Raw genomic sequence first — 15485 nt, 5'->3', positions numbered from 1 at the left:
AAGCTCTAGATGGAAGACTCTGCCTGGGGCAGGAATGCTCTGTATTCTTGGTGTTGGGGGGTTCTGGAGTTCTGGTCCAGCTGGTCTGGAGTCAGCTTGGAATGCAGCCAGCTGGGTGACCTTGGGCCGGTCACAGTCCTGTTAGAGCTGTTCCCACAGAGCAGTTCTGTCAGAGCTCTCTCAGCATCACCCTACCTGACAGGGTGTCTGTTGTGGGGAGAGTAAGGGAAGGCGATTGTAATCTGCTTTGAGACTCCTTTGGGCAATGAAAAGCAGGGTGTAAAAACCAACTCCTTTTCTTCTGATGGCCCCTGGGTTTTGGGACAAGGTGTGACACAGAGTGTTGGGCAGGAAGGGCCATTGGCCTGAACCACCATGGCTGTTTTTATGTCTGGGGCAGGGATGCTCTTTCTTCTTGCTGCTTGGGGGGGGCAAGAGTGGCAGGGCTTCTGGAATCCTGGCCCCACTGGTGACCCAGTCTTGGACTGGATGGACCACTGGCCTGATTGAACAGGGCTTCTCTTCTCGTGTTCTCATCTTTCAGAGTGGCTTACACCAAGTCTTTATTTATTCATTTATTTATTAGATTCTTAAAATCCAAAAATGAGATCAACCAACCTTTCCTCGCCCCCCCCCCAATCTCTCTCCCCACTTGAAGGACGCCTGTCGTCCATACCCCCTCTAAAGCCCTGGCCACCAGGCTGGTCTTGCAGAAGACCTCCAAGGAATGTCCCACCTCGCCTGTTTTAAGAGCCCCTCCCACAGAGCTGGAGCCACGGCGGAAAGGTTCAGGCCCCCTTGACTAGTGGAAGAGCCAAGGGTTGGCTGCCTGATGCCCATAGCTGGTGCATAGGGACATACAGAAGGAGATAGCACTTGGACAGCGACGCTAGCTCATCTAGGTCTACCTTATAGGGTGGTTGTAAAGCCACAATGCCAAAAATAGCAAGGCTACGATAGTAGCAAATCAGACGGGTCTTTAGGTGAGAAGCCAGCACAGTGTCATGGTTAAGAGCAGCAACTTCTAATCTGTTGAGCCGGGTTTGATTCCCCGCTCCTCCTCCACAAGCAGCCAGCTGGGTGACCTTGGGCCAGTCACAGTCTCGATAGAGCTGTTCTCACAGAGCAGTGATATCAGGGCTCTCTCAGCCCCATCTACCGCACAGGGGAGAGGAAGGGAAGGGGATTGTAAGCTGGCTCAAGACTCCTTTGGGTAGAGAAAAGCAGGGTATGAAACCAACTCTTCTTCTTCAGAGATGGGCGGGCCTTGATCAGACACCCCTGCCCTCCCCAAAAAACAAAAATCAGGGGGCAGCCAACAGACGGGTGCCTGACAACCCCAATCGGCACTCAGGGGGGGACGACAATATTGAGGTAGAAGAGATGAGGAAGAAGCTAGATGACCTCAAACAGAAAAACTTTGAATGGGCAGAGAAACCTGGAAAATTGGTTGGCCTACAAACTCAGAAGAAATTCTCCAAAGCATAATATTAACAAAGTAAACCATGAAGGTGCAAACTATACCAAAGAAGCAGAAATCTATTCATGCATCACCGAATTCTTCCAGGATATATATAAAGAACCAGATAAAAAAAAGAGAGACTCTACGATGTTTTGTAAAGATATACCAATCAACAAATTCACAGACTCTCATAGAAAGATTTTAAATCAAAGAATCACTATGCAAGAAATGAATGAGGCTATATCTGCAAAAAAAAGGCACTCAGGGGCACAGGGAAGGACAAGTTAGCAGACGTCACCTCTGCTGAGAAACGCCCCGTCAGATGAGAGCACACACCCCGGAAATGGCCCAATCAGGGCATTGACAATAAGTTGTTCCAGCCCCCACTGCACCCCTGGACTCTTGCCCTCCCGTGGCTCACCTGCTGGTGGACTCCGATTTGGACCGGGCCTTGACGCTGAACCCGTCGCGGCCGGCCTGGTTCTCAATGAGGTGCTCCATGCGGTCGTGCATCTCCAGGTTCTGTGGAGGAAACAGAGAAGCCCACTCAGATACCTCTGCTCACACCGTGGGGAGGCCTCGGCCCAAAGTGAGTGCTGCGGTCCTGGCCCGGGGCCCCGACCCCACGAGGCAGAATGCTGATCCCGGAAAAGAGCTTACAGCAGGGGTAGTCACAACCTGTGGTCCTCCAGATGTTCATGGACTACAATTCCCATGAGCCCCTTCCAGCGTTCGCGAATGCTGGCAGGGGCTCATGGGAATTGTAGTCCATGAACATCTGGAGGACCACAGGTTGACTACCCCCTGGCTTACACCCTTGACTCTCCGCACCCTGAGCGCGTTTTTCTCTTAATTATATTTCAATCAGATTTAACAAATAACGACAGAGCACACTGAGGAAAGATATTGAATTTATCAATATCCCTTTGTGGAGGACTCATTTTTGCCACTGAGGAAAGGACTGAAAACGGAGAATAATAGAGCCAGTTTGGTGTAGTGGTTAGGGGTGCAGACTTCTAATCTGGCATGCTGGGTTCAATTCTGCGCTCCCCCACATGCAGCCAGCTGGGTGACCTTGGGCTCACCACGGCTCTGATAAAACTGTTCTGACCAGGCAGCGATATCAGGGCTCTCTCAGCCTCACCCACCCCACAGGGTGTCTGTTGTGGGGAGAGGAAAGGGAAGGCGACTGTAAGCCCCTCTGAGACTCTTTCAGATAGAGAAAAATGGCATATAAGAACCAACTCTTCTTCTTCTTCTAACCTAGAGGCTGTTTTGGCGGTCCGGGTGAAAAGTAGAATACTAAAGAGATAAAGGAGACTCTTAAATTTTGATTACGCCACTGGACAGATTCTTTTACATGCTTTGATGTGATTTTGGAATCGTCCGCTTTCTTTTTGCAGCATTTAGGGTCCCGGCACAGGGAGGTCCAACGGGGCCTCGAGGCGGAACGCTGAGCCCCGAAAAGCTGAAGGCCCTGCCCCAGGGGTCGGACGGGGCAAATCTCAGCCATCAGGAACGGGGAGAGAGCTTATTCCGCCGGAGGCTCCGGAAGGTTATTGCTGTTCCACGGAGACAAAAAGGTCCAAGCTGAGACAGCTTCCTGTATTCGGAGAGCGAATCCCTTTGGTACTTTTTAAAGAGGCTCTCCATCCCAAGCGGTGTGCTCTTCGGAAACAAAGCAAAGGCCCTTTCCTGACAACACAGAACTTTGGAGGGGGGGGCATCCCCTGGGCATGGAATTGGGGTCATTGTGGGTGGGCAGGTCGTTGTCAATTTCCTGCATTCTGCAGGGCAGTGGCTCTCAACCTACCTGTTGACGGGACCCCTGTTGGGTTGCCAGGGCCACCCCTGCCTTAGCAACCCAGAGAGGGTTGTAGGGATGCGCGCTGTAGCGCACTGGCAATTACAGAAGCCCGAGGCGGCCAGCAGCACGGAGGGGCGGCAGAGTTCTGTGCCACGTGTGTGCGCTAGCTAGTGCGCCACTGGCTCCCCTCTGTGTTGCTGGTCGCCTCAGGTTTCCGCGATCACCAAAGCAGCCATGCGCAACCCTTGCGCCATTTTGGTGAGCCAGTTTGGTGTCGTGGTTAGGAGTGCAGACTTCTAATCTGGCATGCCGGGTTCGATTCTGCACTCCCCCACATGCAGCCAGCTGGGTGACCTTGGGCTCACCACGGCACTGATAAAACTGTTCTGACTGAGCAGGAATATCAGAGCTCTCTCAGCCTCACCCACCCCACAGAGTGTCCGTTGTGGGGAGAGGAAAGGGAAGGTGATTGGAAGCCGCTCCTTCTTGAGACTCCTTCAGGTAGAGATAAGCGGCATATAAGAACCAACTCTTCTTCTTCTTCATTATGAACCGTCCGTGGCTGCACATCAGCGACCCATGGGGAAAGGGTCGATTGACCCCCTAGGGGTCACACCCCCCAAGTTGAGAACCGCTGCTGCAGGGGGTTGGAGTAGATGACCCTGGAGGTCCCTTCCAACTACGAGTTTATGATTCTACGAAGCGAAAGAGGGGCGAGCAGGCTTCTCAGTGGGATGATCCGAGAAATGTCCTTCTCGGATCCAAATAAACTGGGCAGGAAAAAAAGAATAGTTCCTATCACCAGTAGGAACTATTGAGTTGAGCAGGGGGTTGGACTAGATGGCCTGTATGGCCCCTTCCAACTCTATGATTCTATGATTCAATAGCTCCTGTCCCAAATGCAGACTCTGGATCCCCTTTCTTGGCCTGTGAATCGCCCCTGCAAGACAGCGAGGGGAAGCCGGTTCGTTCTTGCAAGGGAAAAGAGAAGATCTCCGATAGGCCGGGACCGTGATACAATTCGGAAACTGGCCTCCATTCAAGTGCAGAGCACACGGGGGGACCCTAGGCGCCACTTCCCTTCCCGGAGAGAGAGTGAAGACCTCTTGATTTATGTCCTACCGACGAAATCGTCTCAGTTAGGCTAAGTAATTTTTGGCGCGAGCTAATTTATTAGTACGGGAGAAGGATTACGAAATGAACCTCTGTCATTCTGACTGCAAATCTCACGCTACGGCTGATGCTGCAATGGTGTCACGATTCTGTGTTTGAGGCTTGCGAGGGGCTTGAGGCAGCACGATAAAATGACCGAGACTGCAGGGCCCCTGCATTTTTGTGCGGCCTCATTTGGAGTCCCTCTGTGCAGTTCTGGTCCCCAGATCTTAAAGAGGACGGAGCAGAGCTGAAAACCGTACGGGAAAGGAGAAGCAAGGGGGTTAGAAGAAGAAGAAGAAGAAGAAGAGTTGGTTCTTATATGCCGCTTTTCCCTACCCGAAGGAGGCTCAAAGCGGCTTACAGTCGCCTTCCCATTCCTCTCCCCACAACAGACACCCTGTGGGGTGGGTGAGGCTGAGAGAGCCCTGATATTCCTGCCCGGTCAGAACAGTTTTATCAGTGCCGTGGCGAGCCCAAGGTCACCCAGCTGGTTGCATGTGGGGGAGCGCAGAATCGAACCCGGCATGCCAGATTAGAAGTCCGCACTCCTAACCACTACACCAAACTGGCTCTTGGAGCCCCTTCCCGAGGAGGAAAGGTGGAAGAATCTGGGACTTTTCACTTTAGAAAAGACTAACGGGGGGGGGGGGGGGAGAGGTTGATAAAATTATGGGTGGGGTGGAAAGAGCTGACAAAGAGAACTATTTCCCCCTCTCCCAAAAGACCAAGATTGGGGAAGCTTGGTCTGTTTAGCCTGGAGAGGAGACGACTGAGAAGGGATCTGATAGCCATCTTCAAGTATTTAAAAGGCTGCCATGCAGGGGTAGTCAACCTGTGGTCCCCCAGATGTCCATGGACTACAATTCCCATGAGCCCCTGCCAGCAAATGCTGGCAGGGGCTCATGGGAATTGTAGTCCACAAACAACTGGAGGACCACAGGTTGACTACCCCTGATGTAGAGGATGGAGCAGAGTTGTTCTCTCTTGCCCTGGGAGGGACAGACCAATGGGATGAAATGAATGCGAAAGAAATTCTGTCTCAACCTCCGGAAGAAGTTCCTGACAGTCAGAGCGGTTCCTCAGGGGAACAGGCTTCCTTGGGATTTGGTGGGTTCTCTATCTTTGGAGACTTTTAAACAGAGGCTGGAGAGCCATCTGATGGAGAGGCTGATTCTGTAAAGGCTCAAGGGGGTGGCAGGGGACAGTGGGTGAGCAATAGGGTTTTGAGTGTCCTGCATAGTTCAGGGGGTTGGACTAGATGACCCAGGAGGTACCTACCAACTCTATGATTCTATGATTCTATAAAAATACTTGAATTGGGGGCATCCAACGCAGCTGAGGGGCAGTAGGTTCAGTCCGGACAAAAGGAAACACCACATTACACAGAGAGGAATGTGGAATTCGGAAGATTTTGTGGTGGCTGCAGGAATAAGCAGCTAGATTCATGAAGGAAAGATCTATCAACAGCCAGTAGGCCATGACGACTGAGGGGAACTTTCACTGTTAGAGGTGTTAAACCTCAGAATCATAGGGCCAGGACGCTACATCTGGGGAAGGCTGTCTGTTGTGAGAGACAAGAGGCTGGACCCCAGGTCTTATCCAGCATGGCTCTCCTCGTATTCTCATGAAGGCCTTGGACTCTCTGGCCTGTGGTTGGCCCTCCAGGGGAACTGGCTGGCCACGGTGTGAATGAACTTCATTAGAAGTGTTAGGTTTAGAAGAAGAAGAAGAGTTGGTTCTTATATGCCGCTTTTCCCTACCCAAAGGAGTCTCAAAGCGGCTTCCAGTCGCCTTCCCTTTCCTCTCCCCACAACAGACACCCTGTGGGGTGGGTGAGGCTGAGAGAGCCCTGATATTCCTGCTCGGTCAGAACAGTTTTATCAGTGCCATGGCGAGCCCAAGATCACCCAGCTGGTTGCATGTGGGGGAGTGCAGAATCGAACCCGGCGTGCCAGATTAGAAGTCTGCACTCCTAACCACTACACCAAACTGGCTCTTTTACAAGTCTTTTTGTAAAATTTCACATGTAGTTTATATGTTGTTTCTACAGGTTTAAAATAAGCTATTCATTGGATAGAGATCCATTGCATTTGAAAAGTGACTAATTGGAGTTCTGTGCTTTAACATTATATTTTGTACCATCTGTATTGCACAAGAATAAAAGGAAGAACGAAATCCCGGCAAGCAGGGGGAGGGCAAAACTGAGGAGCCAGCCTGGAAAAAGTCCCAAAAGAACTTAAAGACCTGTGGGCAGGTCTCTGCTGAGGGGAGAGATTCTTTAAGATCTTCTCACTCCTTCCAAAATAAAACACCCCTCTTTGGCCTCTGAAAATGACAGCCAGAATGAGAGCAGAAGTGTAAGTTCAAATGGGTCGCCGTGTTGGTCCGAAGTAGCACAATAAAATCAGAGTCCAGTAGCACCTTTAAGACTAACAAAGAGAAGACAAGGGAAATGCTTTGGATCCACCCGGCTTCCGGTAGAACCATCACCTGCCACTAGGTGGCAACCAAGCAGAAAGCTGGTCTGCTACGGGCAGGGGGTGGCCCTTGTTGACTGAGCAAACACCCACATTCCTCACCCCAGGCAGGAATTCCTGGGATTTTTCGTACCTTCCAACCTTCCTGGCTTTTCAGCAAGGAGGAATTCACTGCCCTGCAGAGCTATGCAAGTCATTTAGCTTACCCTGCTTTCGCGGTGACCTATCGGACTGCTGCTTACTGGGATGGCCAAAGCTACAGAAACCTTCCCCTTTTATTATATCAGAAGAAGATGCCCCTGTAGCCTCTTCTCCATTCCTGTGGCCATCACTACATGGCTGGCTTGAAGTCATGGTTAAGCGCCATGGCCTCTAATATGGAGAGCTGGGTTCGATTCCCCACTCCTCCCCATGCAGCCAACGGGGTGGCCTTGGGCCAACCTCAGTCCTGTTAGAGCTGTTCTTGCAGAGCAGTTCTCTCAAGGCTCTCGCAGCCCCACCCACCTCAAAGGGTATGGGGAGTGGAAGGGAATTGTAAGTCGCTTTGAGATTCCCTTGGGTAGTGAAAAGCGGCGTACAAAACTCAACTCTTCCTCAATTCTTCTACATCCTGCAGAGCAAATACCGCATTTTAATCACTCACTGTGTCAAGAATTATTTTCCTTTTGTCCATCCTGAATCGGCTGCCCATGCGCTCCATCGGATGCCCTCAAGTTCTAATATTTCTAGGAAGGGCATAATTTTCTGTTGTTGGTCAGAGCAAAGAATGCCAGAGTGACGCTTTAATAAATGCTTAAAATGCGAGCAGGGCTTCCTCCAATTAGTATTCACGAGCGTGTGCACCCAGAAGGAAGCTATGATGTTACTGAGGTGGGCCTCTAGCCAGGAGTCCAATGATCTGATACAAGAAATCTCAGCAGACACCAAGGGTTTCTTCGGCACACACCCATCTCTGAACCAGGCCTGACCAAAGTCATCCAGCAATAAATAGCCTGCTCCAGGACCTCAGGGTTCTGTCCGCCTTGGCTACAGAGATGAGTGGATAGACACACATGTGCAGCATCACCCCAAGACTAACAGAACTGGGATTTTTAGCTGTACGTTGGGGGGGGGGGGGAGATGACAAATCTGCAAAAAACAATCTTAGTTTAAGTGTAAGATGGGCTACCGTGTTAGTCTGGTTGTAGCAGCAGAAAAGAGCCAGAATCCAGGAGCCCCTTCAAGATTAGAGGAAGGTTTTGTTCTTAGATGCCGCTTTTCTCTACCCGAAGGAGTCTCAAAGTAGCTTACAATTGTCTTCCCTTCCTCTCCCCCCAACGGACACCCTGTGAGGGAGGGGAGGCTGAGAGAGCCCTGAGATTACTGAAGAAGAAGAGTTGGTTCTTAAGGTAAAGGTAAAGGTATCCCCTGTGCAAGCACTGAGTCATGTCTGACCCTTGGGGTGACGCCCTCTAGCGTTTTCATGGCAGACTCAATACGGGGTGGTTTGCCAGTGCCTTCCCCAGTCATTACCGTTTACCCCCCAGCAGCAAGCTGGGTACTCATTTCACCGACCGCGGAAGGATGGAAGGCTGAGTCAACCTGGAGCCGGCTGCTGGGATTGAACTCCCAGCCTCATGGGCAAAGCTTTCAGACGGCTGCCTTACCACTCTGCGCCACAAGATGCCCTTAGTTGGTTCTTAGATGCTGCTTTTCTCTACCCAAAGGTGTTTCAAAGCGGCCTTCCCTTTCCTCTCCCCACAACAGACACCCTGTGAGGTGGGTGAGGCTGAGAGAGCCCTGATATTCCTGCTCGGTCAGAGCAGCTTTATCAGTGCTATGGTGAGTCCAAGGTCACCCAGCTGGCTGCATGTGGGGGAGCGCGGAATCAAACCCAACTGTCCAAATTAGAAGTCCGCGCTGCTAACCGCTACACCAAGCTGGCTCTCAACTACATTTGTGGCAGGAGAGGAGCTTTCAAGAGTAACTCCTCACTTCAGATCGATGAAAGAGCCAGAGTCCTGGAGTACCTGAAAAACTAACAATATTTGTGGCAGGGGAGGAGCTGTGGTGAGTCCTTGCGCACTTCTGCATGTCAGCAGTGACTCACGAAAGCGCACAACCAGCCACAAAATTCTGTTTGCCTCTACGGTGCTCCTGGACTCTTGCTCCGAAACCTGGTCTGAACTTGAGCCAATTCCTTTCTGGAGAGAGAGAGATAGAGAGACGGAGAGAGAGAGAGAGAGAGACAGAGACAGAGAGAGAGACAGAGACAGAGAGTGACACACAGAGAGAGACAGAGAGAGAGACACAGAGAGAGAGAGAGACACAGAGAGAGAGAGACACACACACACAGACAGAGACAGAGACACAGAGACAGAGACAGAGAGAGACAGAGAGAGACACAGAGAGAGACACACACACACAGACAGAGACCGAGAGAGACACAGAGAGAGAGAGAGACACACACACAGAGACAGAGACAGAGAGAGAGAGAGAGAGACAGAGACAGAGACAAACCATTCCACCCTGACCGCTGCTCAATGGCTTGAGAGGCTTCCCCTGGTTATTCTATCCCGGGCCCATCCTTGGTTTAGGCTGGACAAGTATATTCCTTTGCTCTGCCGTTCCAGCTTCCCCTGGTTTCGCCACTTCCTCTTATTACGCATTATACTGTGGTGGCCAAACGGGGGCTGTCCAGATGTCCGTGGACTACAATTACCATGAGCCCCTGCCCGCACGGGCAGGGGCTCATGGTAATTGTAGTCCACGGACATCTGGACAGCCCTTCGTTCGGCCGCCCCTGCATTATACGATTGTGGGAGACCGCAATTCGGCCAGCGTTCTCAGGGGCCAGGAAAGGGCCCTGCGGACCTGCATTTTGCTACGCCAGTGGCTGCAAGAACCGCTGGGCCGGAAACGCGGAAGGCAAAGTTTTGAAAAAGGAATCAAATACCTCGGCCTCCAGGTATGCCACTCGCTCTTTCAGCTCTTGGATTATTGCGTCCTTGGACTGAATCACCGTCTTGGAGTTTTGAAGCTGGAGGGGGAGGAAAACATTTTTAAAAGCCAGTTTGTCAAAACAGCCCGTGGCTGAGCGCGGCCGCGAGTTACGTCGGGAAGGTGAATTGCCGGATTCCTGTGCTGCTATCCCAGAGGAAGCCCTGGGGAGGTCTTAGAGGAACCGGGGCAATTCCTACCTCTCCCCCCTCACTGCTTCTCCAGTGAGTCACACCCAGCACCTTCCTTTCCCGACACAAAAAGATAAAAGCTTTATTGTCTTTTCCCTATAAGGGCTCGACGCTCAGCGGTCGGGAACTCAAGGCAAGGAACAAAACAACTTCCTGGTTGTTTACAGCAAGGGACTGCTTCAGAACTGTGACAGCTCTGCACAATCCTTACTCTCACCGAACGGAATGTTGTGATGGCAGCAGGAATAATAAATATCTTCAAAATGGATCGGCAAGATTTCTGGAGGATACGTCTATCGGAGGCTATTAGCCACGGTGACCAAAGGGAACCTCCGTGTTTGGAGTCACTGATACTCTGAATCCAAAAGCCAGGAGGCAACATCAGGGGAAGGCCTCGGCTTCACTGCTGTGTTGCTGGCCCTGCAGAGGAACTGGCCGGTCACTGTGTGAAGCAGGAGGCTGGACTAGAGGGACCCTCCCTGGCCTGACCTAGCAGGGATCTCCTGATGTTTTTAGGAAGGCCTCAACCTCTATCTTGCTGGTGTTCCTCCAGAGGAACTGGTTGGCCCCTGTGTGAGACAGGAGGCCGGACTGGATGGACCCTGGTCTGACCCAGCAGGGCTCTCCTGATGTCCTTAGGAAGGCCTTAGCCTCTATTCACTGTTGCTGGCCCTCCAGAGGAACTGGTTGGCCCCTGTGTGAGACAGGAGGCCGGACTGGATGGAACCCTGTTCTGATCTAGCAGGCCTCTTCTGAGGTTCTTATGAACGGAAAGAAATCAGTTTGTCTCTCACCTTTTGAGCCAGCAGAGCGTTGGAGGCGAAAGGTAAAATTTACAGCTCAGGAGAGGCAGGGGAATGCCCGGTTATTAGCACAGCACCACTCGGACTTGACTTCTGACACAAGAGTTGATGCAGGACCAAGGAATGAGGACACCTGGCTTTCGGTAATCAGGCCGATAAAAGTGGGATGCCGAGGTGAGCCAATCCGTGAGAGCAACTTTGGCGGCTGCTGCTCTGTGTTCGGTTTCCCAGAGAAAGAGACTTCCCGAGACCTTGCCTTGCCTGTGGACTTTGAGCCCCAGTCCTCCCTGCCTCCTTGGCCGAAACACCTGGTTCCCAGATCCGTTGTGGACCGGTTTGCTAATTCTGCTTTGTTTGCTAACGTGATATCTTGCAATTGCCTCTGAGCCTCCCGGAAACTCCCTGGCAGAGTAAAAGCATCAGCTACTGGCCATACGACTGTGTTGGCAAACATCAGGCATAGCTTTGAAAGTGACAGCTGTTTTGGGGGCACTTGAAAAATGGCCAGTGGGGGAAGAATGAGAGCTTAAAGGTAAAGGTATCCCCTGTGCAAGCACCGGGTCATGTCTGACCCTTGGGGGGACGCCCTCCAGCGTTTTCATGGCAGACTCAATACGGGGTGGTTTGCCAGTGCCTTCCCCAATCATTACCGTTTACCCCCCCAGCAAGCAAGCTGGGTCCTCATTTTACCGACCTCAGAAGGATGGAAGGACGTGTCAGCCTTGAGCCGGCTGCTGGGATCGAACTCCCAGCCTCATGGGCAGAGCTTCTGACAGCATGTTGGCTGCCTTACCACCCCGGGCCACAAGAGGCTCTTAATGAGAGCTTAAGTGCCTCTAAAATCTTTCTAGGACACCCCAACAGATGACCAGATTGGCCAGGGCCCAGCAAGGCAGGAAAGCCCTCTGAAGACTGCCCTCACTGGCAGTCTTCAAGCAAAGGTTGGATACACACTTTTCTCGGATGCTTTAGGATGCTTAGGGCTGATCCTGCGTTGAGCAGGGGGTTGGACTAGATGGCCTGTGTGGCCCCTTCCAACTCTATGATTCTATGATTCTATGAATCTGGTCCCTGGCCACTCCTTCCCGACCCTTGACCCCCCAACTGCCCACGGCCCAAAGCTGCACCAACCTGCTCAATCATCTGCCGAACTTTGCGTTGCTGGCTTTTCAGCATGTCGTCCAGGTGGTGGATCTTCTCCCGCAGAGTGGCTACTTCTTTTTCTAGTTTGGAGGACCTGAAGAAGGAAGAAGAGGTGGAAATGACCAGAAGTTAAAAAAGGACAGCGATTCACGATATCTTCTCATCATGTAGCCTGGGAAGCGAAAATGGTTAAGCTGAGGTGAACATACTCTGTTCACATTAAGAATATCTGTTCCATTTGTTCTCCATGATATATTTCTGGGAAGGGCTTGGAGGGGGAGTGTGTCTGATGGCTTCAGTGCCACTCAACGCTTGACAGCCACTCAGGGCGGCTGTCCCTCCCCTCAGTGCCTCCTCCTCCAACCGGTTTGCTTGTGCAACCAGTGATATCAGGGCTCTCTCAGCCTCACCCTCCTCACAGGGTGTCTGTTGTGGGGAGAGGAATGGGAAGGCGACTGGAAGCCACTTTGAGCCTCCTTCGGGTAGGGAAAAGCGGCATATAAGAACCAACCCTTCTTCTTCTTCAGTAATCTCAGGGCTCTCTCAGCCTCCCCTCCCTCACAGGGTGTCTGTTGTGGGGAGAGGAAAGGGAAGGCGAATGGAAGCCGCTTTGAGACTCCTTCGGGTACAGAAAGGCAGCATATAAGAACCGACTCTTCTTCTTCTTCAGTTTCTCAAAGCCTGAGGAATGTTTCAGGGGTTTCTCAATGGTAAAAATGTTGACCAAGGCTGACGTAAGGAATTACCCAGGATGGTAAGGAGGTCTTGAGATAAGACGAAACCAGCTACAGCCACACACCTGTATTTGAGATTACAGCACACCACATTCCACATGATGGCCTTATAGGGGTTGGGGGCATAAGCTGCCACAGGGCAGAGAGGCCGAAGCCTTTATAGGAGCATCAGACCGGGGAGGGTCCCTCCAGTCCAGCCTCCCGTCTCACCCAGGGGCCAGCCAGTCCCTCTGAATGGCCAACAAGATGGCAGGGAGGCCGAGGCCTTCCCCTGAGGTTGCCTCCTGGTTCTGGGATTCAGAGGTTTAGTGCCTCTGAATGTGGAGGTTCCCCTCCGTCCCCGTGGCTCGTAGCCTTGGACAGGTTTCTCCTCCACAGATCTTCCTAACGCCCTTTGCCAGCTGACCCCCCCCCCCACCACGACCACCATGTGAGCATCACGGAGGGCAGCAGGGAGCTCAGAATCGGAGCCCCGCCCAAAGCCCGCCGGGCATCTTCCTCCGTAGTTCCCCGCCCAGAGCTTAGTTGTCCCCCTGGCAGAGGGACTCACCTTTCCTGCTCAGCGAGTTGGTTGCTCCGGAGCGTCCTCAGCTCCTCCAGCTCAGCTTCGCCGTCTTTCATCTTCTGGAGCAGGCTCCGGTGCTCCTGCGGGGGAGAGGAGGGGGTGAGGACACAGTCAGGAGCACTGCTGGGGCCTGCGGAAGGCCGAAGAGCCACAGAGGAGACACCCGGAAGGAGGCCAGGGAAATCGGCCTGTCTGAGCATCGCCAAAGGCCAAAAAAAGCCACAGGGTTAGGCCCTTGGCTTCTCCTGCCCGGGACTCAGGGCAAAGGAGGACTGCAAATAAGCCCAGACTTCAACCCCCAGGGATCTTTTGGGCATGTCCCCTGCATGGCCTTCTGCTCACAGCAGACTCCCTGTGAGGTAAGTGGGGTCAGGAGAGCTCTGGAAGAACTGCTCTGTGAGAACAGTTCTACCAGGAGCCCAAGGTCATCCAGATGGCTGCACGTGGAGGAGTGGGGAATCGCATCCAGGTGTCTGGATATGAAGCCTCACTCTTAACCGGTACCCCGCACCACGCCCAAAACGGCAGTACCTTCTCCATCCCCGAGAGAAGCCGCTGAACTTCTTCCAGCTTCAGATCCTTCTCTGCCAGGTCATGTTCCGCCTGCCGGAGCGACGTCCCTGACTGCTCCGCTTCCCTCCGGTAATGGGAGATGGAAGTCTGTAATGCAAGAGGAGAAATAATTTGTTGGAGAGAGCCAACAAAGAGGGATTTGCCGTCTTCTCCCAAACGACAAGAGCAGGGGTAGTCAAACTGCGGGCCTCCAGATGTCCTTGGACTACAATTCCCATGAGCCCTCCAGATGTCCATGGACTACAATTCCCATGAGCCCCTGCCAGCATTCGCTGGCAGGGGCTCATGGGAATTGTAGTCCAAGGACATCTGGAGGGCCGCAGTTTGACTACCCCTGGCCTAGAGCTCGAGGGCATCCGGGTGTGGAATTCCGAGAATGTGGAATTTGCCGACAGAGGTCACAGAGATGGCCACAGGAAGAAGCAGCTTTAAAAGGGCATGAGAGAGATTCATGGACGATGAGTCTATCAAAGGCTACTAGGCATGGCGGCTCAGGGGAACCTCCACAGCCAGAGGCGCTGGTCCTGTGAATCGCAGAAGCAGGAGGCAATATCAGGAAAGGCCTAGGCTTCCTTGCCCTGTTAATGGACCTTGAGAGGGACTGGCTGGCCCCTGCGTGAGACGGGAGGCTGGACCAGATGGACCACAAGTCTGACCCAGCAGGGCTCTTCTGAGGGTCTTCTCAGGGGAAGGCCTCGGCCTCTCTGCCCTGTTGTCGGTCCTCCAGAGGAACTGGTTGAGACAGGCTGCTGGACTAGAGGGACCCCTGGCCTGACCCAGCAGGGCTCTTCTGATCTACTTATGAAGGCCTCTCTCTCTGTGCTTTGCTGCTGGCTTTCCAGTGGAACTGCTTGGCTGCCTTGCAAGACAGGCTGCTGGACTAGAGGGACCAGTGGTCTAATCCAGCAGAGTTCTTAGTATGCTCTTAAATGTCCCACCAAGTATATACGGGGACGCAGGCCAGCCATGCAGGTTTCCAGAGAAGTCTGAGAAACACCACTTCATGCTGTTTATGGGGCTCAACAAAACAATTCACGTTACCCAGTGTATCCTAAAGTGCCCTAGTACAGGGGTAGTCAACCTGTGGTCCTCCAGGTGTCCATGGACTACAATTCCCATGAGCCCCTGCCAGCAAACGCTGGCAGGGGCTCCTGGGAATTGTAGTCCATGGACATCTGGAGGACCACAGGTTGACTACCCCTGCCCTAGTAGCTTGGCTTCCAGGAGTTCCTTACAGGCCAGCCAGATTTTCAGGGAAATAGCTTTTAGCAAGCACCCTTCGTCAGGTACAAGATCCCTGGATCCTTATATCCCAGTCAGTGGGCGAGGTTAGGCCGGCATATAAGGGGGGAACCTTCATTTCTGTGTGTATCTGACAAAGGGAGCACTGATTCTTCACAGCTCATAAAATCCGGAAAATTTTGTTCGCCTCTGACTACTAACAGACTCGAATCCAGCCGCTGCATTGTAGACCAACACGTCTATCCTGTAAAACCAAATTCATCAAGTCAACTTGGGGCAGCCACTTGAAGAATAAACTACCTCGCAAGGCTGTTGTAAAAACAAAAACATGGGGAAAGGAAGTGACTGGGAATA

The 15485-nt window shown here is 52.5% G+C and overlaps 1 protein-coding gene across 4 annotated transcripts in view; it reads right to left on the bottom strand.

The window, feature by feature from the left end:
* Window positions 1-15485, bottom strand: part of TUFT1 (tuftelin 1) — a 65132-nt gene that overhangs the window by 2276 nt on the left and 47371 nt on the right. For all 4 annotated transcript variants that reach the window (XM_077320442.1, XM_077320434.1, XM_077320451.1 and 1 more), the window contains exons 7-11: window positions 13848-13976; window positions 13302-13396; window positions 12006-12111; window positions 9837-9920; window positions 1884-1984 (exon numbers count right to left, since the gene is read on the bottom strand). In XM_077320442.1, coding sequence (XP_077176557.1) covers window positions 1884-1984; window positions 9837-9920; window positions 12006-12111; window positions 13302-13396; window positions 13848-13976 — 515 coding nt within the window. The remainder of the gene's footprint in view (window positions 1-1883; window positions 1985-9836; window positions 9921-12005; window positions 12112-13301; window positions 13397-13847; window positions 13977-15485) is intronic.

Source organism: Paroedura picta, chromosome 1 (genome assembly GCF_049243985.1).
Source record: "Paroedura picta isolate Pp20150507F chromosome 1, Ppicta_v3.0, whole genome shotgun sequence".
Classification (NCBI taxonomy): domain Eukaryota; kingdom Metazoa; phylum Chordata; class Lepidosauria; order Squamata; family Gekkonidae; genus Paroedura; species Paroedura picta.
This window is presented reverse-complemented; position numbering and strand designations above follow the sequence as displayed.